General features: G+C 28.6%; 2 protein-coding genes across 2 annotated transcripts in view; both read right to left on the reverse strand.

Annotated features, from left to right (window-relative positions):
- Positions 1–697: 697 nt before the first annotated feature.
- On the reverse strand, positions 698–11,874 carry LOC122270984 (zinc finger protein 862-like). The gene is made up of 4 exons (XM_087168914.1): positions 10,863–11,874; positions 4,792–7,376; positions 2,589–2,735; positions 698–879 (listed from the first exon to the last, which is right to left on the reverse strand). The coding sequence occupies exons 1-2, from the start codon at positions 11,107–11,109 to the stop codon at positions 5,470–5,472; spliced, it is 2,154 nt and encodes a 717-aa protein (XP_087025040.1). The 5' UTR covers positions 11,110–11,874; the 3' UTR covers positions 698–879; positions 2,589–2,735; positions 4,792–5,469.
- Positions 11,875–13,092: 1,218 nt separating this feature from the next.
- Positions 13,093–27,687, reverse strand: part of Mfe2 (peroxisomal Multifunctional enzyme type 2) — a 78,964-nt gene continuing 64,369 nt past the window's right edge. Inside the window, exons 26-31 of the mRNA XM_087168460.1 lie at positions 27,538–27,676; positions 26,281–26,411; positions 23,389–23,523; positions 21,235–21,376; positions 16,511–16,644; positions 13,093–13,544 (exon numbers count right to left, since the gene is read on the reverse strand). Of these exons, the coding sequence (XP_087024586.1) occupies positions 13,455–13,544; positions 16,511–16,644; positions 21,235–21,376; positions 23,389–23,523; positions 26,281–26,411; positions 27,538–27,676 (771 nt within the window). The 3' untranslated portion in view covers positions 13,093–13,454. The remainder of the gene's footprint in view (positions 13,545–16,510; positions 16,645–21,234; positions 21,377–23,388; positions 23,524–26,280; positions 26,412–27,537; positions 27,677–27,687) is intronic.

The raw sequence follows: 27,687 nt of genomic DNA on the forward strand, positions 1-27,687 counted from the left end.
ATTCATGCCTGCTTGTAACCTGGAAAAAGCTGATAACAAAACCGTTCTAGCTTGTTTAAAATTAAATTATTTGTTATTACCAAAATTTATAGAATTTTAAAATCTGCAGCTTAGTTATTAATATTTAATAAGTTTGGGTAGGCAGGTATATTTTATTATTATTCTAGAAAATAAGCTAGAAAGTAAATAGTTTTGTTACAATATTTTTTCTCCTTTTTAGGGTACAAGCAGCCATTTATACTGTGAAATAATTTTAATATGTTAAGCGATTTGTGCAATAATTTTTACAGCATCTATATTTTACTATGTAGATTAAAATTACAATATGTTTAATTTAAAACCTTAAACTTTTTTGCTGTGACGTTTTAGTATTATATAATTTGTATTTTACTAAAATAGTAGGTATGGAAAACAAAATTCCTTATCTTCACAGCATCATGTTTGATTTTAAGAAATCTGATTAAAAAGATTTAAAAAAAAAAGAGTAATATTTACACTGATGTTGTCATAATAAAATAACAGGAGTCACTTCCTCAGATTTCTGATTTAAAAAAGGGTAAGCATGGTAGAATAAGCTGCGATTTAATTTACTTATAGCCTTTGTCCATTAAAGTGTAGCCAAAATATCTATTAGGGCATGAACAGTTGTCAAATGTGTAAATGAAATATAATTTTTATTAAACAGTAAAGAATAATATACTAATTTCTATAATTTATTGTATTCTTTAATATAACCAATTTGCTTCTAAAACAAAACTGTGTCAGTAGAGGCAAACTTAGTCTTCCTGCCTTCCCGGTCGTTGACAGTGGCAAGAACTTCACCAAATTTTTCAGCTTTTTCGAGTCTGCTAGTTTCTTTAAACAGTCTGAAGGCAGCAGCTGAAAAAAAATAAGACATGAACTGTGGTTAATTTTAATATTTTTAAATTAAAAGACAAATAGTTATATTGAAAACATTACATGAACTAAAGTAGACGTAAGTATAACGCAAGTACTACTAGCAGCGTTTATGCTAATCCCTAGGTTGATAATTCTTTTGTATACAATCAGAGCAGTTTTTATGCTTTCAGGAGCACTGGGCCTGTTTTTATATGGGGGCCCTTTACGAGTAAGTTTATAACATATGGAAAATATTGTATTTTATAATATAATAGATGGAAAAATTTTTTTCTTTGAAGAATTTTTAAAAATTATTTGGTCACCTTTCGATGAGGTGATCCTGGTTCCAATACCAGTATCGGCTGGGATTGGAACCCGGCTAGTCAATACAAATTCCACATCTAACATGTGCCTACCACAGTGCTGATTCAGATAGAGTGAAATATTTTGTAAAGGTACCGCTAAGTGGTAATAAATTTGGCTTGTACACAGATCCCTGTTCTTTAACTATTAAAACAAAGTTTCAATTAGCAAACCATAATTTTAATTAAAAAGTGAGATTTTTTTCTCTTGATTTTTAATATGACAAAATAAATGCAACAGACTGTGTTTATAAATGTAGTCATTCATCAATAAATAAATAAATATTTAATCTATATATTTTAATATTAAAATATTCATTTTTAATCTTATATCAAAATAGAGAAGTTAAGCTAAAAAAAATTTTAAAAAAATCTATGTACTTATTGGAATTTTTTTTCCACAAAATTTCTTAATAGAAAATCTGATAACGTCAAAGATACTATTATGAGAAAAAAATTCCAGTTACCAGTTAATAACTCTACTGCCTCAAATAGACTTTGAAAGGGAAGAATGACACTATATCAGGAAAAAAACATCTGAATTCATCAGCCCCCTTTTTTTCCCTTCTATTTTTTGACATATTAGGGTAATTTCCTTCTAATATAACCTCAAGCTTTAGAAATATATATTTTCCACTAATAAAATATAATGTAGATTTTAATTCCATGCTTTTTCAATCAAAAGGTAGTATTTTCATTAACATTATTTGAATTTTTTTTTTTTTTGAAAAAATTCATATTTATTAATTACTTTCTACAGCTCCGCAAGTCTATATTAAGACAGCATTAAATGTGTACTTTAATCTGTACACAATAAATGCTATCCAATCAATCTCAAGAATCAAAAAGATTTTTATAAATGTAATTTCAAATGTGTTGGAATTTAACACACACCAAGATAGAAAGTAATTTCAATACCTAACTAAAATTAATTAATGCAGCAATTTATTTAAAATAAATTTTAAAACTAAGAAAAGAAAACAATAAAGTATCAATAATTTAAAACACCGTTTAACTTTCAAAATCAATGATTTTTTTTAAAAAAAAATCATTTGATTTAAATCATGTATTAAATTATGATTTAAATCAACAAACCCTGATAGCTAGTAGTTGAGAAAAGACGCCATGAAAAACATTACAAAACTTTAAGAGTGGCTAACTTTTGAACTTTGAAACATACAATGCTGTAAAATGTAAAAGTATTAGAGTTTAGAATACAAACTAAGCAAAATAAAACAGGAAGGACCAGGGTAATTAATTTAAGGAATAACTGATCCATTTTAGTGCAAGATATTGAAAAATAAAAGTCTTATTACAAATTTTAAAATTCTATGTCTATAAAATTACCCAAGATGGCGTTTGTAACAGCTGAGAGGCTTTCAAAACACTGTTTCCCTTTTCATTCTAATTTACAATACGTCATCGCCAATTCCAAGATGGTGCTGAAGTAAAAGAGCATAGATAGCCTTTACGGATGGTTTCAAAATAACATATCTGAAAGAAGAAAAAAAATATATATATATAATGTTTTAATAACCATTACAAAATGTATCTCATATTTTATCAAGACCATACAAGTAAAACGGGCATGGGAGTGCTGAAGGAAGGAATTATCTAAATTTTTCATTTTTATAATATATTATTTATGACTTCAGTCACTTTTCACTAAAAGAGTTCTTGCATTAGTTCTATACTTTGTATATGAGAAGCTTCCAAAGCAAATGCCTTTGCATAAATATATTAAACATTGCAGTATCAGATTGTATGTTTACAAATTCTAAGTATAAATTGTGTGCGGAGAAATACCTATACCATCAAAACACTTATCACAGTCATATTTGACTTAAGAATCACATAAGTTAAAATATGTTGCAAAGTTGGGACATATTCAGCTATGGATTGCTTTTCATTATGTACGGGGTATCCGGGTATCTGCGACATTTAAGATTTTCAAATCCCTGACTTTCCATCAATAATTCCAAGAAGTTGTCATGACTTACCGAAGTTACTATTTTCTCCGACAAAATCACAACAATAAATTTAAAAAGGCAGTATAATAACATTAATTGAAATGATAGGTATAACCAAAGCTGTTATACTCTGAGGCAGAATTTTTTCGAGCTATCTGCGACAAAACTCTCTAGCACTAATATCTTTCTGCAAGATACCTTTCATAATAATATACATGTATGCTGCTAATTTAAAATAACAAAAGCGCTGTTTTTAAAAAAAAACAACTATATATAACTTTTTTTAAATTGAATGTGTAATTTTTATTATAACATTACATGTAACATTTTCACATTTTGTTGGGAGGCCGGAGGACACAGAAATTATTTCCTTCACCTTTTGTAACTAATCATCACAATAAAAAAAAATTGCAAATCATTAAATACGCAGTAGTACTTGGCAAAAAAAAAGAAAGAAAAAAAGATTGACAACAAATTCACACGAATCGGTCGCCTCAAATGAGTGTTTCGTTCCTAGATTAGGCTGTTGTATAAAAAATATCAGATTTAAAAACTATGGAGAAATCAGCAGCAATAACTGATAAAATTCAACACAATTATTGACTTAGGAAGTAAATACCCAAATAAAAGATTCCAATTTTTCAGGTTGTTTATCGGGATATTTAAAATCAACATCAATAACTGACGAAAATACAACAGAAAAAATACATCAATTTACGCTACTATCGGCGTATATTGAGCATGTCAAAAAGTTATAGACATTTTTTTAGTCCGAGAGGAGCAGACAAATTGTTACAGTGCACAGAACCAATAAAAGTAAACAAGATCTTTGGGAATATCAGAATTGAATAATGTGATATAATTTAATAGTTAACAAACTAGGACTAAAAAAAAAAGAGGAAATTAGCATAATTCTAGCAAATATATATACACATATCAAAACCCCGTCCGAAATTATTCATTACTTGATTAATGAGCTATTCGGTTCGGTAAGTAAGACATATAAAATTTTCATGATTCAATTCTTTTTTTTGCAATTTAAACATATATATATATATATATATGTACATATATATCTTAACTAAATACATTAAACATAATAATAATTAAACATATATATATATATATATAGTATATAGCTGCAAACTAGAAAAAAACTTCTTACTAACAGCAATATTAGAGATCTTATCAAATCTTCAGTAGACATATTAAATCAATCTAGTAGACATACTAAATCGAAGAGAAAAAAAAAACATTTCAATCTACCATGACAAATTAATAATTAAAAAATATGCAAATATGATCTATTTGTTAGCTCGCTTAGCTCTTACATTTTTAATTAGTTTAAGTATTAAAAAATATTTTTCATCGAACGTACAAGTTGCAGGTGTGAAAAAATATAAACATAAGCATGTCAGAAGGCTTAACACCTCCAAACATACTATAAAATTTCGCCACTGTTTGTGAATATGAGAATTGAATAATGTGATATAATTAAATAGTTAAGCAGCCTGGACATGAAAAAGGAAGAAATCAATGTAATTCTTGCAATAATTATATATATTAAAAACAGAACATACCTGCCAAGATCAGAGAATTCGCTCACTTCAACAAGGTGCATTAATTCTCCTTCATCTTCAGCTGGTTTGAGTTTTCGGGCTCGCTAAATCGAAATCATTTTAAATCCACTTACATTATGCGCTAAGATATAAATCTTATGAGACGAAATTAGATTTAAATATAAGAAGACAAAAGATAAATAGACGGCAGATGTAGCGGAAAATGATAAACAGCATCTTAACGGGTTACGGTTATGGTTCCGAGTGGTGAATATCATAGATTTCAGTATTTAGTGAAAACGATCGATGTCGCGACAAAAACACGATTACAATATTGATATCAAATATTGTCCGGTTGTTATTCGGATATCTCTAAATTTATATTTTAAATTTATTTTTTGGAATTATAACAATTTGACGTCATTTTTTGTCTTTTATATGATTAATTTTGATTTAAGAACACAATTAAGTTTTAAATGAAAATTTTACAAACAGATTTTTAATGTGAAATCGACGGGAATCGTACAATATCGTACACACAATTTCGGTTTTCGCCAATATTGACAATGTCGGTCGATGTAGACCAAAGCTGTTACAATATCCCTGTGCTACTTGGGAATATAAAAAAAAATTTAAAAAAAATAAAAACACACAAATAGACTTGAAAAAAAAAATAATTTTATTAATTATAATACAATTTTAACATCTTCTATTTTTTAAAGCATTGAATATTTTCGCTGCATCGTCATATGGAAAATGTTCTACATCTACTTTTTCATCAGCTATTCTCATTAGGTTGCTCAAATGCTTATCAGTCAATCTGTTACGATATTTTGTCTTAATCCGGTTTTGTGTGCTAAAAGACCTTTCAACAGATGCTGAACTAATCGGAATCACTAAGTAAATTTGCAGCATTGTGCATGTATTAGGGTATGTTTCTAAGTATGATCTCAAAAATATTTCAGCCACCTTTGCAGTTTTAAAAGAATTATAGCTATTTTTTATCATTAGATAAATATCATCATACTCTTTCAATAATTTTTCTGCATTCACATAATTTGAAAAATGCTTCGCTAATGATTTAACCTTTTCCTTTGCTTCAGAAAAGCTGAGAGTTTGTAAGTACAATGGATCAAAAGCTTGAAAATCTGAAATTGTTCTTGAGGCATTTTCTGGAAATCTATTTTTAAGACCATCCAGAACAGAATTAATTAAAGAAACCTTTAGCTTAGTGAGGCTTTCTAATGAGGAAGCTGGTATCATTTTCTCTTTTAAAACTGAATAATATGAGATCCTTCTTTGGCCATTAAGAATTGGCAAATCATCGTCAGTACTAATAGTAACACCTGATTCTTCACTATTTTCTCCTGAATTGGCAAAGATGTCATCATTTTCTGCATCAATTGCAATACTTCTATCAGGATTATGATCCTTGATTAAATTTTGAATAAAATACTTCTCCACATCCCCAGGATTATTTTTGAGGAGTGTTAATCTGGTTACAGCAGTATCTACCGAGGGTTTAATTAAAGATAAATCTGCAGTGTCATACTGAAATAATTTTGTAAGTTTTGTTAATATAGGTAAAATGTCATTGAGTATATGAGTTACATATATAAACCTTATGTGCCTTATGGCTCGCAATAATCCAGGGGATGTGCAGTATTTACCTTCAGCTACTTGGGATTCTAAGAAAAGAATGAGAGAATCTAATGTTTTGTAAATAACTTGTACACCTCTATGGAGAGAGAGCCATCGAACAGAATGTAGTTTGGGATACTTTAGAGCAGTCTCTTGAACCAATTTTTGTACTATCATCAGTTTTGCTGATCGCACTGCTGATGCATTAAAATACATAAATATTGCCTTAAGGCTATCATTATATGACTTGATACTTTGAATATCTTTTACAGCATTTTGAAGTACAAGAGCTAATCGGTGGGCACTACAGTGGACAGAAATTAAACAATGATTTAATTCTGTCAACCTTGTAGCTAAGCCTGATTTCTTCCCCACCATGACATTAGCTCCATCTGAACCTAAAGCAACAATTTTTTTTATATTTATATTCTTATTCTTCAACATATCTAGTATAGAAGACATTAAAGTAAGTGCTGTTCCATCTGATATATGGACATTATCCAAAAACTTTACAACAGCAGATCCATCTTTGACATATCTAATATTAACACCAAGGTGCTTCATCTTAGCCAAATCGCATGTTTCATCACAAATGATGGCACACACTTTTACATCATCTACATCTGCCAGCATACGCTTTTCAATTACTTCTGCTATAGAATAGTGAAGTTCGTTGATGATATTTCCGTGTTCATACTTCGCACTTTGTTTTCCAGCATAGTTTTCACAGCCTTGAATTTTTACAAATTGCTGTAAATTACCGAAAAGGGAGTTTGGTAATTCATTAACAGCTAAAAATAGAGCTGACTTTAAACAACTTATTATGAAGGACTCATTTTTTTTCTCAACACTTGTTGTGGCTACTTTCATGTCTTTCCGGCAGTTTTCTGCTTCAACAGCTTGCATATGTTCATGGGAATTGTTATGCCTTTGTAGAGAAGTGGTTTTGTAAGATGTGCAGCCGTCTAGGAAAATTTTAAAAATTCAGTATATCTTAAAAACATTTTAATTTTTTTTAAATCAGTAAAATTTATCGACCGACCGAATAATAATTACTGACGAAATAAAAAAAAAAAACGTAGTTTTAAACAATTTAGTCAAAATTGAAAATATATCCAAAGCTGCTATATTTATATTAGTTATTCAATTCAAAGTGATAGTAGATACAAGTGGATGAAGTAATATTTTCATAGGTGCATATCAGAGTAAAAACAGTGATTTCTCAACGACTATTCCTGTATAGGGTAATATTACTTTGATTTATCTTGCTTAAAATAAGAATTATTAGAGCTTACTCCGAACTAATATGGATTAGTTATATTAAAATTAAAGTAAAAGCTTCTCATACTAAATGCCCAATCATACGATATTTACCAAATCGGCTCTTTACATAAATGAAATTCCTTTTTTGAAATATATAATTAACACTTCTATTGTTTTCGCTTCTAAAACGCAGTTACCGCTTATTTTGTTAGATCTTAATCAGGACTTATAAGTTTAAATTTATATCTAGATCGCTGAAGTATAAAAATGATGGCGGGTAAAAAACTAGCTCTAAACTAACAATCCAATTAACATGCAAAATTGTTGAATTACAAAAACGGAGCATAAAAAGAAATATGCAGTTCCTTACTAATAATTCAGTTAATTAACAAAATGCATTCAAATTGCTGAGGTTGCAAATTGCAAAGAAAAAAATACGCATGACTAAATTATTAATAATTTAGTTTAAGTACAAAATATATCCAAATCAAAGCACAACAATGCAGCAAAGAAAAATAAACTAATTGTAATTTAATAATAATTCAGTTATTAGCAAAATATATCTAAATTTCAAAAATACCAAAGAAATAAAAAAAAAAAAACTTAAGTTCCAAATAATTATTCAGTTAAAATTGAAAATTTATCTAAATCACTGAAATACAAAAATGAAGGAAAGGTGAAAAAAGGATAAAAAAGTAATTATATTCTAATAAGTTAAAAACGAAGTGCATCCAAATCGTCGAAATGTGGGGAAAAAAGACGGCTGAAAAACTAAATCGGATAATAAAAATAATACAATAGATAAAGGAAAAGTTTTAAACTATTGATTCAGTTAAAACGAAAAAATAATAATTCCAAATCGCAAAAAAGGCGTGGGAAGGAAACGTAGTTCTTAACAATTGAGCCAACCAAAATAAAATATCCAAATAACTAAAATATAAAAATAAAGAAAAAAAATTGTAATTTAATAATAATTTAGTTAAAAAGCAAAATACATCCAAATCGCAAAATACCGATGAAATAAAAAAACAACAACATAGTTTTAAGGCTGCAGTGGACGTTCAAAAAAATTTTTTTTAGTTTTTATGCTACACTAAAACTTTTTTTATAACTTATGTATTCTATCAAGATATGCCCTTGCAAAAACTTTTGTAAAAATATTTGGACCATTTTTGAGAAATTTAAAATTTTTTAAAAAAAATTTCATCAATTATAAAATGCTCCCAGCGGCTTAAATTAAAATTTTTTTTTTTTTTTTTTAATATTCTTTTTTTAGAGATAAATGTTAAAAGCTTTATGCATTATATAGGAATTTTCCTAAATTTATTTTAAATTTATGACCAAAAAACAAATTTTATGTAGATTTTTGTTTCAAAATAAAGGTCGTTAGGTACATGAAACCCGATAACTCTTTTATTACTTGTTATAAAACAGAAACAAATGCATAAACTTAATCTAATATACATATAAATAACTAGAAAAAAATTTCATCTCAATAGGATGAAAACAAAGTCGACTGGAACATTTTGAATACGTGAAACATAACAAAATTTCAATTTTGAGAAAAACAGCTTTTTGTGTAAGAAAAGGGGCGTGGCTTCATAATGTGAAAACGAAACTACCCTATAACTTCTCAAAAAATGACGAAATTTAAAAAAAAAAAATTCAGTTGAAAAAGCAATGAAACAAGTGTCTAAATATGTCCAAAAAAAAAACCGAAATTTTTATCAATTTTTGGCAATATAAAGGTCCACTGTAGCCTTAAACAATTTAGTGAAAATTGAAAATATATCCAAATTGCTAAAATACGAAAAACGAAGGAAGGAAATGGAAAATTTATGATCTAGTATTTTAGTTATAAAGCAAAATAAATCTAAATCGTTGAAATACGGAAATAGAAACTTTTTTAAACTACAACTAAATTTAAACGCAAAATACATCCGAATCACAAAAGAACAAAAAATTAACGAAAAGAGAGAAGTAAAAAAAGGGAGAAAAAAAACGTATTCTTATCTATTAAACGCAAATCGCGGAAATACAAAGAGAAAAAAAACAGTTGTTATTTATTAATTCAATTAAAACGCTAAGTACAAGAAAATCGCTAAAGCATAAAAACGGAAAAAAAGAGTCACGTTAAGTACAAATAGGGGAGAAGAAAATAAAATAAAAACAGTCCCACTAAAGAGAACGATACTTTGACCCTGAACTGCTTGCAATTTAAATTTATTACTATGGTATATCAACTGATACGAATTCATTACCTCAATAGTTGCTGAACTCAGCAAAAGAGAGAATTTAAGAAGGTTTGGATTTCTTGATAATTTATTTTTCATACTCCAGATGGAACGGGGTTTTCGTTCTCATAAATAAATATCTGCATCTAAATGCCATAACAATAATTAATTCAATGATTGAGTGAAACACTCATTACTACAATCGCATTTAGACAGACATTTATGTATGGAAAAGAAAATCTCCTTCCATTAGGATAATAAAAAATAATCATGAAATCTATGAACTGGAAATTTTTATTAACATCTGATATTTACCAGTTAGTTTCACACGGAAATGTTTGAAAGTAAAAGAAATTTGAAACTTTGAGCTGTGTTTAAATATTTCATGCAAATTCTATAAGCATTCTAAATATTTTCCAGAGTGCGTAACTTTTTTAAAAAGTGCTTATATTTGATTTACATTTTTTAAAATCCCTTAAAGTTGTTTTTTTTTATTGCAAAAAGTGCTTAATTTTCTATCTTTTAAAAAGAATTTATTATTTCTTTGCCATGTCGAATGTAGTTCTTAATTACAAAAAAGCATGGTTTTCTCTGCGATATTTATCAGAAACTAGTTATTTTATCATGGAGTATGTTAAGTTTTTGGAAATTCTTTTGAACTTTATTGATTTTATATTTATAAATTAAGAACTTTAAACGATAGAAGAAAAATTTTTTTATTACTGCACAGATCCTAATTAATTTTTTTGAAAAGTGAATAAAAATATTTTTTTAATGCTTGTAAAGTACCTAAAAGGTGCTGATTTTTTGTTGAAAAATCTGGCTACACACGCTGGGTGTTAAATATTTGCATTTTTAATTTTATCTACATAATTAACATGCAATTTTATATTAAAATATTTACATTTAAAATTGAACGAATTTAACTGTTAATGATTAAAAGAATAAACTTACCGCTTCCAAATGGATTCTTCTTTTTGCATTTACGGCAAAGTTTGCAGAACATGTAAACCATGCTATTTCTCTCTTCTTTTTCCAACCAGTCATACATTTTCTCCCATTTCTCTTGATACTTATCTGTCTTTGATTTCTTTTTGGGCTGAATAATATCCGTATTTGTTTCGTTTTGATCGTTTCTACCCTCATTTTCATTTGTCCGTTTCGGAGTAGAAGATGTTGCCTTAATAAGGTATTTGTCCATCTTATATTAATGCGCAAAAAATTTGAATGTCTTACATGAAGAAACCTTACCTACGGTAAACACGCGGTCCAGAGAAATCTGTTCTGAAAGGGGTTCCGAGGGATGGTGTTCTGTTGTTCTTAAAGGTTCAGAACAATACTTTTAAATAGGGAAGCTAGATAACGTCGCAGATGTTGAAAATAAAGAAAGATACAGGAAAAAAGAAGAAACGGATTTTATTCTAAATGACGTAATGCGAAACTTTTTTCAAAATGCGAGGAATTCGCGAATTTTGAAATTGATTTATAGAATGCGCGAATTTCTCGCGGTAGTCATTTTTTAATGCGAGAAAAGAAAAAAATATGCGAGATTCTCGCGCTGTAGTGAAAAGAGTGGAATAGAGTTAAAATGAAGAAACGGGCTTTTTATATACTAATATGTCCCTTTATCTCCACTTAGTATTATAACCTATAATATTCAAACTCAGTCAGGTATTGTATTATAACATACTATACAACTATACTAAACAAAATAATTATAGACAAATTAGAGAGCCTTCAATGTGGTACAATATTGTTACACTGAAAAAGCGCAGGAAAGTACTTAAAAGCTTGTACAAGTGGGATTGTCAGGACAGGGGAGGCTATTTGGGTTGAATGATAAGCAGCATCAAATTGCTAGTCCCAAAGATCTGGGTTCGAAATCAGGAGATGGTCATAAATTAAAAATTATGTATAGTTAGATTTTTTTTATTTATTTCTTTATAATATTGTAACGTCAATATTTTTTTAAATTTAATATTTTTTCCTTTTCTAAGTGAGTAAAAATGAAGAGATTGTTGCTCATATACTGTGTATATATATATCATATTTTCCCTTAATAGCAACTTTCAAACTCAGCCGGATATTGTATTATAACATATTATACTACCATTCTAAACGAAATAAATATTGATAAATTAGGGGGCCCACAATATGGTACCATTGAAAAAGGGCAAAAAAGTACTTAAAATGCTTGTTATAAGTCAGCCAGACAGTTGTGGCCGGTAGGGTCAAATGATAGAAAATAACAAATTGCCAGTCCCGAGGGTCCTGGGTTCGAACCCCACGGACAAAGTTTTTATTTAAAAATTATGTTTAATAAAAAAAAAAATTATTTTACAATATTACTATACTTTTTTCATAATATGTAAATACTTTTTTCAGTTAAAATTATTTATTTTCTAAGTGCTTATAATAGCCAGTCGTGAGGGTCCTGGGTTCGAAACCCAGAATTATTTAAAAATTATGTTTATAAATTTTTTTTTCAATTAAAATTATTACATTCCTAAGTGCTTATAATAGCGCTAATAACGTTTTTGTGTTTGATTATATAACTTAAAATATCGCCTGCACTAATTAATTAGATTATTTCAGGTCACATCTTGAACTTTTAAGATCGAGACCTAGAACATGAAGATCCGATCATCAGAGCAAGAGCTATTCAGGGTTGTCCGCTTTTTGCTGTTGTTTTTTTTTTTGACCCTCTGCACAATGCATAAAAAGTAAAAATCAAAACCTTTTTCGTTAATGGTTTGCCAGGAGACATGTAGAAAAAAAATTCTAATTATCTAAATTCGTAAAAATAATTGTTGACAATTTATGAGTGAAGAATGAAATTGTGATGAAATTTTCCACTATTATTAAAAATAAAAATAATTTTTTCTAACTTTAATTGATAATTAAATAATAATGCGGACACGGCAAATAAAAGAAGCCGGAATATAGAACGGGCTACAAAGAAAATTTCGAAACTATAACTTGCCAATAAATGAAACAAGCTGTTTTTTAATTTTATTATTAAAGCTAACTTAATTATTAAAGCAAACAATATTAAAGCTAACTTTTCCAAGTGGTTGATATATTGTACTATATATAAAGTACAAATATATTGTACTATATACAAAGACACAGGTATATAAAGACAGATTCAAGGAAGACACAAAACAAAAAGAAACATGCATGCTTCATAAAAATATAAATTTTTTATTTTAACAAACATACAAAAACAATTATAAAAAAGAAAAAAAAATAATGCAACAGGTTTGAGAATATTTTGATCATAAGTCATGTCAATTCATAACCTCTACTTTCGCTCTACATGCTTCCAAGAAAAGAAAATTGAATGCCTTTAAAAATCACTGTTTAAATACAAATAAAAACTGAGATAAATACATTAGATAGATATGCATGTGTATAAAGTAGTTTCAAAGAATATACATATCAAATTAACAATTCATCATTTTTTATTAATATATATGTCATTTTTGCTGCTAAGTACAGCTGCAATATCATTTGAGGTATATAAATGAATAAATCCCAATCAGTTTACAACTTTGATGACAATTTAAAAGAGTCCAATAGTTTATATACAAGGGATTTATCGCCATTAATTTCAGTAGTTTTTGCAGAAAGAACCTGTAAAAAAATGAAAAAGGAAAATCAATCTTTAGAATTGAATCAGAATTTTATAAAAATTAGGTTATTAATTTTAAAAAAATGGAAAAAGAATTTTTTTTTTCTCCTTCAATATAAATAAATTGAAACAACATAAAGCAACCTGAAATCTTCTAAACTTTACTTTAGTTGATCTTTAATTTAGGAATTTTTTATAACTAAGAATATTAGTAAATTATTCAGCTCATAGCTGTAGCTAATTTTAATATTAAAAATGCTTTTAAAAAGTAAAACTACTTTCATGTTAATATTTTTTTTTGTTGCCAAAACATACACATAGGTATTTTTTTTAAAAAAATAGAGCTAAGAAAACTTGTTTTAATAATAAAAAATGATTTATGCAGTTATTTGAAAGTGACCAAACCACATTTGATGTAAGTGCATATTATATATATAAAAACAGTGTGCAGAAAAACTAATTTTTTTGATAGTTAACTACTTTTTTTATTACAAATGTAGTCAACTACAATTTAGAATTTATTGATTACAAACTACTTTTGAAATGTACTTCACTATTTTTAGGAGTCAAATTTTTCTATAGACGGATCAAAATTTGCCTTATCTTAATTTAATTATATATTAATTTACAGTGATGTTCAAAATGGTTTTGAAAAATATACTAACTAAATAAATATACTAAATAATTAAGAAATATTTATTCAGGTTATTATATAGAAATTATCAAATATTTGCGAATTTGTTAAGCATATAAAGCATTTTTATTTCCTCTAAGAAATAAAGTACATCAAAAAATAGAGAGAAAATGTATTCCACTCCACTGGAATAACATGCACATCTTTTAGTATTTAATGTGTACATTTCGATTTGAAGGCATGGCTAAAATGGTATATTAGTTATTCTTCATTATTACTAGTTTAAATGTCAGTAATTAACATATCTAATGTCTAGATTAAGGGAAAAACTTGCCGCTGTGTAACATTTGAACCTTTATTCTTTAGAGGATGCGTAGCCAAATATTTCAACAAAAAATAAGCAGCTTTTAAGCACTCAAAAAGTATTTTCAAGCACTACACACATTAACAAAATGTAAAATAATTTTCTAACACTTTACAAGATCATGATAAAATAACCAGTTTCTGACAAAGAACTCTTTTCTCGATTATATTAGCCATTATAAAAATATCAAGAGGTTTTTAGGTTCAATGTCAGAGGGTGAAAAATGAAGCCTGAAATTGAGAGTATCTTGTGAAATGCAGCAGAGTTGCATATGAGAGTAAGAATCTCACCGTACCCAACTCAGTATATGCACATGCGGACCCGCAAGTATTTCATCAAACATGTAAAATGAATGGCGCTTTCATAAGCTACGGACCAACGGAAAACCTAAATAGATTGTGTTTGAATGAATTGTGAAAACGTTGAATAGAACAATGTTGATAGCACGCTTTTGAATAACATGCGGCGAAAATCGACATGGTAAAGAAAAAAATCTCATTTTTGAAAAGGGAAATTAACCACGTTTAAAAACACTCAATGAAAAAAGCACCTTCAAGGGCTTTTAAAAACTAAAATCGAAAATAAGCACCTTCAAGCACTTTTTAAAAAGGCTATGCACCATGCTTTACTAAAGTAACATTAAAAGCAAACATAAGGAACGATAACAAGGTACTGTTTTGGTTGTACCACACTATTCCTTTGAAAAAGGAGAGAACAATTATACTACAAAATATATAAAAAAAAAACTACATTAGTTTAACTAGTAGTAGCACACTACTTACGATCACTGTAATAAAGTAAAGCAATCGCTCAACAGCCTGTTCGGGGTCATGGAGGTTAAAGGTCTGCAATTTCATAACCAGCGACATGAGTGTGACAATGAGGTCAGCACTGGTGGACTTTACTTCCCTGAAAAGCTGGTAGCCATTGATTTGAAGAGGAGGGGGAGGGGGGGGGGCTTCAAGTCACCACTATGGATCTAAATTCAGTTCACTACGACATTTGAGCTCCTTAACAGCTGAGCCATTAAGGCTCTATTATATTTATATATTTTTACTTGTATATTTAGTAGTTAGTGGGTCTCAAAGCTTTTTCTTCTTTTTACATGATTGGTGCCCTGGTTAGGTTGGAAACTGCTGCACTAGATTATACGAGCGGCAGCAATCATCACTAGATACTATTACCGAATCGCAGGGTAACTTCAAAGGTTACACACATTTTCAAAACTGAAGTGGCACATCTTTAATCAATGTAAAATTTAGTAAAATTTGCAAAAACATTTCCTTGATTGACAATTCCTGTATTGAATAACATAGAGAAAAATCCCATCTCAGAAACATTGTAAAGTAAAAAATACATTAAGGGTCGAAATAATATCAGAAAATATTGATATCTAATGATAAAAAAATGGTCTAATTTCAATAATATGCATTTCTTTTTAAAAATCTTGGACATTTTTTAAACAGAGAAAAAAAAATTTATTTCAAAATTGTCAAGCGTATTTATTCATAAGTAAAAAAAATAATTCATTGTAAATTCATAGTAAAATTTGTAAAATTATTTCTTTGATAGACAATTCCTCTATTGAATAATATAGAGAAAAATCGCATATCAGAAACATTGTGAAGTAAAAATTACATTAAGGGTTGAAACAATGTCAGAAATTATTGATAAAAAATAATGATAATGATTAAAAAAAATTGTCAAATTTCAGTAATATATATATTTTTAAAAAAAATCTTGGATAACATTTTTCAAAGGGAGAAAAAATGTTTCTTTCAAAATTGTCAAACAAATTTATTCATAAGTAAAAAAAAAATGTTAGCCCACACACAATAATTATAATTTTTTATAATCATACAGATATTAACCAACTTAATCTACTCCATATTTATCGCTGTAGTCAATTATTGCATACTTGATTTACAGTTTAGTACTTGCAGAATATTTAAATAAAAAAATCAAATTACTTGATTAGTTTGTATTTTATGAAGGATCCAGTCAGCAAAAATATCATCATCAACTGTTATAAAAATAGAGGGTTTCATGCCATTTTTAGCAGGTCCACGGGAAAGCATACCTTTTTCAGTTTTCAAATCCATAACTATGAAAAAGAAAAACATTCTATGTATTATTGAGATATTATTATAGCCTTATATATTTCAATGAAACTGTGGCGTAACTACCACTGCGACTATTAAACATCAATTCACTAGTATATAAGACATGCTAACTCTATTTTATCAAGAGGTACCTTTTGATTGATGAAGGTTGGCATTGTCGATAACACTATCCCTGGTGACCTAGATGTCCCTAGCAACAATTTTACCTTGGCCCCAGTTGGTTTCAAAATAAGCTTAATATGGGTCCTATAAGAATATGCGCCAAGGGACCAATATTGGGATGTCTAGATGCCTTTATTATTGGTCCTGGAATGGCCTATATAGGTCCTACATTGTCCTATATAGAACCTATATTGGCTAAATAATGGAAACAAAATATCAGGTGAATCTGACAATTCTATACAGGACCGATATTGGTTGTAAAGTGGCTGTAAAATATTGGGTGAATCAAAAAATTCTACATAGGGCCGATATAGGAAAAAATTGATCTGCTATTTGTGACTGTGGCATTGTCCTTTTCAAGCTGTTGCTTCACAATCTCAATTTCACAGAACGGAATCCTGCACAAACTCGACTACTAATAGCAACACAAGAGAGAGTAAACACACAACCAGCTCTCAGTAACAGCATAATACAGCTCTCAGAGCAAACGCTCAAAAAACTCAGTGAACTTAATACAGCTCTCCCAGTTTTTCGCAAATACAGCAACTAGTGGTATCCGTTCATTAAATTCTATCCCAGATAAAATTCTGGTGAGGAGTATTGTGGTGCAACTACCATTACGATTATTAAACATCAGTTCACCAGTATAAAAGCCACGCTAACTCGATTCGATCATGAGGTACCTTTTGATTAATGAAGGTTGGCATTGTCGATGAGACAGTCTCCACAAAGCTAATTATAAAATTTAAACCAAAAAGAATATTCCAAGTAAAAACATAATATACATACTTGATTATTAGGGATAAGATGTTAATGATCTAAGCATTTTTAAAAAAAAGCAAGCCTTAAAAAAAAATTCAAGACTTTAAATGAAAAAATAATGCCCTTAATACAGCTCACCGCATTGCTCAGACATTATCGATGTGACAGTCTCCACAAAGCTAATTATAAAATTTAAACCAAAAAGAATATTCCAAGTAAAAACTTAATATACAAACTTGATTATTAGGGATAAGATGTTAATGATCTAAGCATTTTTAAAAAAAAGCAAGCCTTAAAAAAAAATTCAAGACTTTAAATGAAAAAATAATGCCCTTAATACAGCTCACCGCATTGCTCAGACATTATCGATGTGACAGTCTCCACAAAGCTAATTATAAAATTTAAACCAAAAAGAATATTCCAAGTAAAAACTTAATATACAAACTTGATTATTAGGGATAAGATGTTAATGATCTAAGCATTTTTAAAAAAAAGCAAGCCTTAAAAAAAAATTCAAGACTTTAAATGAAAAAATAATGCCCTTAATACAGCTCACCGCATTGCTCAGACATTATCGATGTGACAGTCTCCACAAAGCTAATTATAAAATTTAAACCAAAAAGAATATTCCAAGTAAAAACTTAATATACAAACTTGATTATTAGGGATAAGATGTTAATGATCTAAGCATTTTTAAAAAAAAGCAAGCCTTAAAAAAAAATTCAAGACTTTAAATGAAAAAATAATGCCCTTAATACAGCTCACCGCATTGCTCAGACATTATCGATGTGACAGTCTCCACAAAGCTAATTATAAAATTTAAACCAAAAAGAATATTCCAAGTAAAAACTTAATATACAAACTTGATTATTAGGGATAAGATGTTAATGATCTAAGCATTTTTAAAAAAAAGCAAGCCTTAAAAAAAAATTCAAGACTTTAAATGAAAAAATAATGCCCTTAATACAGCTCACCGCATTGCTCAGACATTATCGATGTGACAGTCTCCACAAAGCTAATTATAAAATTTAAACCAAAAAGAATATTCCAAGTAAAAACTTAATATACAAACTTGATTATTAGGGATAAGATGTTAATGATCTAAGCATTTTTAAAAAAAAGCAAGCCTTAAAAAAAAATTCAAGACTTTAAATGAAAAAATAATGCCCTTAATACAGCTCACCGCATTGCTCAGACATTATCGATGTGACAGTCTCCACAAAGCTAATTATAAAATTTAAACCAAAAAGAATATTCCAAGTAAAAACTTAATATACAAACTTGATTATTAGGGATAAGATGTTAATGATCTAAGCATTTTTAAAAAAAAGCAAGCCTTAAAAAAAAATTCAAGACTTTAAATGAAAAAATAATGCCCTTAATACAGCTCACCGCATTGCTCAGACATTATCGATGTGACAGTCTCCACAAAGCTAATTATAAAATTTAAACCAAAAAGAATATTCCAAGTAAAAACTTAATATACAAACTTGATTATTAGGGATAAGATGTTAATGATCTAAGCATTTTTAAAAAAAAGCAAGCCTTAAAAAAAAATTCAAGACTTTAAATGAAAAAATAATGCCCTTAATACAGCTCACCGCATTGCTCAGACATTATCGATGTGACAGTCTCCACAAAGCTAATTATAAAATTTAAACCAAAAAGAATATTCCAAGTAAAAACTTAATATACAAACTTGATTATTAGGGATAAGATGTTAATGATCTAAGCATTTTTAAAAAAAAGCAAGCCTTAAAAAAAAATTCAAGACTTTAAATGAAAAAATAATGCCCTTAATACAGCTCACCGCATTGCTCAGACATTATCGATGTGACAGTCTCCACAAAGCTAATTATAAAATTTAAACCAAAAAGAATATTCCAAGTAAAAACTTAATATACAAACTTGATTATTAGGGATAAGATGTTAATGATCTAAGCATTTTTAAAAAAAAGCAAGCCTTAAAAAAAAATTCAAGACTTTAAATGAAAAAATAATGCCCTTAATACAGCTCACCGCATTGCTCAGACATTATCGATGTGACAGTCTCCACAAAGCTAATTATAAAATTTAAACCAAAAAGAATATTCCAAGTAAAAACTTAATATACAAACTTGATTATTAGGGATAAGATGTTAATGATCTAAGCATTTTTAAAAAAAAGCAAGCCTTAAAAAAAAATTCAAGACTTTAAATGAAAAAATAATGCCCTTAATACAGCTCACCGCATTGCTCAGACATTATCGATGTGACAGTCTCCACAAAGCTAATTATAAAATTTAAACCAAAAAGAATATTCCAAGTAAAAACTTAATATACAAACTTGATTATTAGGGATAAGATGTTAATGATCTAAGCATTTTTAAAAAAAAGCAAGCCTTAAAAAAAAATTCAAGACTTTAAATGAAAAAATAATGCCCTTAATACAGCTCACCGTAAAACTTTTTTTTGAAACTATGTCTTATGCCAGCTTTTTCTTAAAAAAAATTATAAATCATAGCTTGAGTTTGTATTATATATTTTTAAAAAAATAATGTTATAATTAAAATAAATACATAATTTTGGAAAAAAATAAAATGTAAGTAAGGAAGTACTTGATAAAGATAAATCAATCAATTTTACAAAAAAATTACACTGCATTATCAAGTCTTGTTTAAATATTCTTAAAATTGATAGATCACCATTAATTCAAAATCAAATTCTTTTATATCTTGAAAAATGTGTAAAACTTGTAATATTGGAGGAAATTTAAAACAACGAGATGTGTGTGTATGCATATATAAATATGTATATTGAAAAAAAAAATTAAAATTTTTTTAAAGCTATTACACTGCGAAAAATAGCGTAAAAGTTGAAACATGTAGAAATGTATATATATGTGTCTGTGTGTGAGAGAGAAAGAGAGAGAGAGAGAGAAAAAAAAAACAAGAGTACAAGCAAAATAATGCTCTTAAAATATCAAAATAACAAATATCATTCAAAATAAAAAAGGGAAAAATTCTAAAAAATAAAAATGCCTAAAATGCATTTATCATCAATATATCAGCCCTGTTGATTACATATAGTCGAAACGTGTTAACAAAAACATAATTACCATTCTCTTTCTCTCGTATGCCTGTTAAGGCAGAGGGGAGTGATTGTTCTTGTTTTCCAGTGACGCCATCTATGGCCAAGAATTCGACTTCTGCCATACCATACCTCACACTTGTTTTATAGGGCAGACCCATTCATACATCTGCAGATCGTAATTTTGACCTGAATCAGATAAAGATCAATGTCATATTCAGTACCCCCAGAGGTATCGTTTTGTTATGGGAACGAGGAGCACTTTGCGAATAGATTTTACGTGCATCAGTCACATGTGGAGTCTTCGGTCGGCGGGGTTCGAACCCACGAATTCTCGGACATGGGCCCAGCGCCCTACAGACCAGGCTATCCCGGCCCATAAATACCATTCATTTATTTTAATGCAAACTAAATTTTTGAACCCCCTTTTAAAATTGAATTAGGATAGAATACTTTTTAGTACTTTAAACTAGAACATGCTTAAAATTAAACATCTCTTTAGGTAAGCTGAAATTTAAACTACCTTTAAAAAAACTTCCTGTTGAGTGACAGAATTTAATAAATGGAAAGTCACTTACTCCACTGTGTTTCTTTTTTACCATTTTTGGTAACATTCCATTCAACTACAACATCAAATTCCTTGACTAATTCAGGTTTTCTAGCAACTCTAGTTCCGAGTTCAACAAAACATGGTTCACTTCTCATAGATGGATCAAATGGCTGGAAGAGAAAAAAAATAGCTTTGAATAAAGTTAAAGAGTTTTTTTCTTCTTCTCTTTAATACAAAAACAGTTTCCATTTTTAAATAGTTATAAATATATCTAGAACAATTATACAAAATAAGTTTAAAAAATGTACAAAAAATTTTGTTGGAAAAAAAAAGTAGATAAGCAGATAGAGATGACTGGACTTTCTTTAAACTTCCCATGGCTGAACCTAACATTAGGCAAACTTAGACAAAAGCAGGCTAGAGCAAAATTCATGATATTTATTGAAATGAATATTCAGAAATAACTATTAATTCATTAAAAAAATTTATTGATGTTTTTACTTTATTTTAAAAAAGAGCACAAATGAATAAATATTTTTTTCTTTATTATACTATATTTTTCAAAATAGATAGCAATAGAAAAAAAACACGAATAAACTAACAGTGGTCATCTTGATTTGACATCTTCTTTCCTATACTAAGACCAAAAGATAGGTTTCCTGCTTATAAAGGAAAGCAACTTTTAAGAAACTACTTCACGCCAACTTATAATTAATTATTTTTTAACAAGTTGAACATTCAAAACTTTTCCATATCTACCAGTAAGAGAGAAAAAAATTTCAATAGATTTTACAAAATAACATATATTTCATGATAACTATTGAATGATATTCTAAATATTTTATTAGTAGTTTTAGGGATTTCAACCATCAACAAAATACAAAAACAAATTACAATTATAACTACAAATTGTCTGACGTGCGCAGGTTTTGGAGTAATTTCTGAAATGGCTGAGACGACTTAAAGATGATGTACGTCTGAGTTACTCTCATATTACAAAATGGATGAAAATTGGAACATAGTAAAAATTTCTGAACTGGCTCAGAAGACTTAAAGACGATTTGTGTAAGTCTGAGTTACTCTTTCATAATTAAAAATGGATTATAATATTGAAAAAAATCTGTTATGATTTAACCGTTGATCAAATTTATAATCAGAATTACTACATTCTCTGAAGGAATTAAAAATTGGGCATCATGTATTGTTGAGGAACAAGTTAAAGCTTCTCGGCCAAGATAGCGCACCAGATCATCCGGAAGATGTTTCTAGCAGAGTATAATATCCCAGTTTTAGACTACCCACTTCATTCACCTGGCTTTGGATTGTGCGAGTACATTCTTCTTAGATAAATAAATGCTAAAAGGTTTTTTTTCTATTTTGATTAAATAACATAAAATTAAAGGTATAAGGTTCGCTCTTTGTTAGTCGTTCAAGATGACGATCTCATGCATTCAACATACGTTAGCAACGTCATGGTCTGCGTTGATCCGCCAATTTATTTTCATTTGCTTGTATCATGACGTCATTAGTTTTCTGTTTAAAGAGTATTTAAGCTTCTGTTGAAGCATTATTGCTTGTATTCATTCTTTTTGTTAGTCACTCTGTGACAGTTTGTTTACCAATGCTTTTAAAATAAATTTATTGCTTTAGAAACTTCGTTTTCTTATTAATTAACCTAACAGATACAATGATATTCTGTGACAATCTCGGACATCAATTCTATCCTTTCTCCAAAGTCAAATCTGCATTAAAAAGAACAAAATAACACAAAAAAAGGGTGCACATCATGAAGGAGTTCACAAAAGAGGACTTCCAGCACCGTTTCAAACAATGGGAAATTCGCAAAAGGTATGAATAAAAAATGTTTTACAACAATAGTCTATCTTGTCATTTAATAGCCACATCTTGTATTTCAATATGAGTTCAATATGATAGTCATGTAACATAATCAGGGGTCTGCCTAGGTTTTTCTAAGAGGTACCTACTTTGTGAAAATTTAGAAATAATTTGTAAAAAAGTAAAATTATATTAAAAAATCAACACAAAAATTTTAAGAAAAAGTACTTTGTGAAACTATCATTTTTCCTTAAGTTTAATTTGTGAAGGTACCGTTAAATGGTAGTAAATTTGGCCTGGGCAGACCCCTGATAATAATACAAGTAAAAGGAAGCAATTTGTTTACTTTATCAGCTAGAATGGCTGAAAGGATAGGCAGTTCAACAGCTCGGCCTGATTTCAGAATTTCTTGCCATAATTGGTTCAACTTCTGAGTAAGCATAATATTTCCTTTGATTTTTAGTCTGCCAGTCATGAAGGCCTGCAAATATTGAGCAACAAATTAGTTTTAAACACATTTAAAAATATTAATGAAAAACATGTTAACCAAAGTTAGTAATCTGCTTACTAACTGACTTCTGACATTTTATGAAAATATTAACATTACAATAAAACTTAATCAGCACACATTACATATATAGAGCTTAGTGTTAAAATTTAAAGTCATATTTTAATAAATTTGGGAAAATTGGTCATAAAATCAAAAGAAATACAAGAAAGCTATTTACTAATAAGCTTCTTTTTGTTGAAACTTACCTTTTTTTAAGATTTAGTTATAAGTTATGGCATAACTACCACAAAAATTATTAAATATCAATTCACTAGTATATAACACATGCTAACTCGATTCAATCTTAGGGTACCTTTTGATAGATGAAGGTTGACATAATTTATAACAAATCTCACCACATTGGTGACCTGCGGACGTGATATGAACTCGCCAATATCGAAAGTAACGCCTACTTCAATGGATGGTCCACACTGAATAATTGATCCCGCTATTTGTGTCTGCCTCATTGTCCTCCACATATTGTTGTTACTCAGTCTTTATCACACACAACGGAATCTTGTACACACTCGACTGCTAATAGCAACACAAGAGCGACCACGCACGTAATCGTGAACTTAATACAGCTATCCCAGCTAACGCTTCAAACCCGGTGAACTTAATACAGCACTCAAAATACAGTGAACTTAAGCCACCTCTCCCAGTCTTTTGCAACAAACGGCAATGAATCTACTAGTGGTATCTGTGCATTGAATTCTATCACAGATAAAATTCTGGTGGGTGAGTAATGTGGCTTAACTATCACTACAATTATTAAATATCAATTCACTAGTATATAAGACATGTTAACTACATTCAATCTTCAGGTACTTTTTGATAGATAAGGTTAACATTGTCGATAACTCCTCTCCCCCCAAAGTAAAATAAAATGCTATGCTCTAAACTTAGACCAAAAATCTTATAAGTATAAACTTGTGTATGCATACATAATTTTTTTTGTTGAAGAGATGGCATCCAAGATATTCCCTCACTAGGAAAGGACAGTTAAAACCTCAAGAATTATAAGAAACAAATTGCAAATGCCATCCTCTATGCCTCTATATGTTTAGGGTTCGATATGTTCAATGATGATTATATTTGCTTATAGGAATTTACAATCGCTCCTGTCTAGGACTGGGCTATAAATTGATATATCGCGACAGATCGATTTAACGCCTGTATCGGCAGACCGATACAGCGACTTTCATTCCAGACCATGCATCAGAAATATGATTCAAGCCGTTGAGTAAAGAAGACGAACGATATAGCAATATACGATATAGCGATACAAGGCACGCAAGGATCTCTTACGTTCCGATACCAACTCTCACTGGGGAAAACGATGTACGTATCGTTATACTGAAACGGCCTTGATAGATGAGCGGTAGAATCAGAATCAGTTTTGAGAACATATATCGTGATCTCACATGTTCGTTTCTGCACCTCTTAGTTTTTTTTTCTTCTTTGTCGCGACTAGATATTGTTTCTTGTAGATTATTTTCAGTGGGACTGACTTTGTGATCGTCGTTACCTTGTTCTGAACGTTATCTATTATTGAAAAGAATATATAAAGAAGTGTTTCTTAATTAAATAGGTAAATTTTTTTTTGAAACAAAACTTTCTTTTTTATTTTTAAATGTGAAAATTAATTTTGATATATGTTTAAGTATTATTTTACATTATTGAATTTATTACAAACGGAAATCTAATTTAAGGTTCCCATAAAGAATTAAATTAAAAATTAATTATATTTTAATTTATTAAAAACTTTTTGGATAAAATAATAATTTAATGGGTTTTTATTACTAATTTTAAATTTATTAATCTTTAGTTGTTTTCATTTTCATAAATTAAATTATAACAAAACTTATTTTTCCTCTTTTGGATTTGGACATAAGTCAATCAACTTTGTTTATTCAAAAAAATTAGTAATGTTTGCGATTGCGACTTCTTTTTTTAAAATCATTTAGCACTTCGTTTTATTAAAGAGTATAATCGTGTTTTTTAATTTTCTTTCAATATTGTCAGTTGAATATGTTATCGAATATCATAATTCTTTTGTTTTTATTTTTAAGAAATTAAACCTTACTTTGTTTTTTCGTTCAGAATTCGGTAATTATTCAATTTAACTTTATTATTTATGTGAAATATTAATGATAAAAAATAGTGTTGTTTTAAAAGTGTTTTTTTTGTTTAATTTATTTAGTTTTAATTTATTTTATTTTTAAGTATTTAATTTAATTTATTTTTAAGCGTACAAATAATTTTTAACTAACTTATTTTTCAAATTTTCTTTTTATATTGTTAGGTAAATATATTGATAAATTTCAATTTTATTAATTTTTTTATTATTTATTTTTCAACTAAGAAATCTTTCAATATTTACGCGATCGTTTTTAGAAAATATAACATTAATATCTTTCTTAAGCAAAACATATACATCAAATTCATAAATTGATTTAAATCAATCTGAGTATAAAGTTTTGATAGAAATCCGACTTTCTGAGCCTTACAAGTAAATAAATTTCTAAAATACTATATCGCGATACATCGCGATGCAAAACTGACGATGCATCACGATATAAAATTTCTTATATCGCCCAGTCCTACTCCTGTCGCAATGTTATTAAGTGATATTTCATAACAGAATGCTTGAAGCAATTCAGGAGAATGAGGTAAGAGAAGACTTACCCTTTGGGGATTAAGTTTTCCCAACATCATGAGAATAACATCTTCATCTTCCATGGTTAACATAACATCAGCCTTTCCATTCTTGGGAGATCCTCGATAAATGGAACCAGCTCCACTCTTCAGGTCAACAGCTAATAAAAGGGAAAATAACAGATTTAACAGAGATTTAAAGATTTCTTACAATATATGTAAATGAAGTATTTTGGTAGAATTGTATTTTTTAATAAATAATTATTAAGTGGTTTATAATTTTAAAAAATTAAGCTTATGCTTGTTTTTACTATTACATTTCAGTTTTAAGTCAATCCCTCTTATTATTTTAATTTAAAAACAATTTATGCACTGTTATTGATCATAAAAAAGCATTTTGTTATATATTTCATCTATATAACTGACTTATGTGAGGTTTTGATACAAAAGAAACACTATTTTAAAGTATGTTATAGTGTGATGTCTAACAAATAATATATCACACATAGCTGTCAACATGAATAGGAAAAAATCCAGTAGATTTTATGAAATAATATAAATTTTAAGAAAATTATTGCATAATGTTCTAATTGTTTTACACATAGGGAGTTTTATGGATTTTTAATAGCCATCAAAATCGAAAAACTACAATATTTTCCAATTATGAACATACTTGAAATGTGTTTACTCATAATTTCGAACATTAATAGGCATTTAATTCATCAAAGATAATTAAAAGATTTTTTAATTAGTTCAAAAGAAGAGTTCCGAATGAAAATAAGCTGAACATTTTAGAACTAAAAAAGTTTTGAACTGCTTTCGATAAATGAGGTTCGCTTCAGTATGTATTAGTCATACTTAGTTAGATATTTTAGCAAGTAAGCAATAATTTGTACAAAAATTCTATTTCAATAGGAATTCTTTTATGACATTTACTAAATTTTAGAGAATTTTGTAAAATATCCAAAAACTAGGAGAATTATAATTAAACCAGTAGACCAGGAGAACCTGGGGGAAACCAGTAGAGTTGGCAGCTATGATCACATTATAAAATTTCTTACTTAGTCCCGTCCTAAATAAAATAAAATAGGAAATATGGTAATTTTTCTGCTGCTTCAGAGGCCTAACTCCTTAACTAATGATGAATGAAATAAATGTTCTCCTTGTCCAATAAAAATAAAGAAGTAAAGTAAAATGTATCTTCGACACTGTTGAATGAATAGCACTTGTGTTCACAAAAGCAAATGTAATCTTAAAAGAGTGAGGAAAAATAATAGAAATACTCACTCCATTCAGAAATCTTTTTTCCACCTTGTAAAATATTCCAGTTATAAACTACTTTCATTTTTTGAGCAAGTTCAGGTTCCTCTCCCAATCTCTCAGCAAATATCAGAAAGATAAAATCAGATTTCAGACGGGCAGGCATCTAAGAGAACA

The sequence above is a fragment of the Parasteatoda tepidariorum genome, chromosome 7, assembly GCF_982258835.1.
Source record: "Parasteatoda tepidariorum strain Cologne lab strain chromosome 7, Ptep-v5.0, whole genome shotgun sequence".
Classification (NCBI taxonomy): Eukaryota; Metazoa; Arthropoda; class Arachnida; order Araneae; family Theridiidae; genus Parasteatoda; species Parasteatoda tepidariorum.

What these genes read in the sequence shown, in the direction of transcription:
- LOC122270984 (XM_087168914.1), bottom strand. Translation starts at nt 11,109, where the DNA reads ATGGACAAATACCTTATTAAGGCAACATCTTCTACTCCGAAACGGACA. An exon ending in GAAGAATCCATTTGGAAGCG is followed by an intron (nt 7,377 to 10,862) that starts GTAAGTTTATTC and finishes AAATTTTCCTAG; the next exon opens with ACGGCTGCACATCTTACAAA.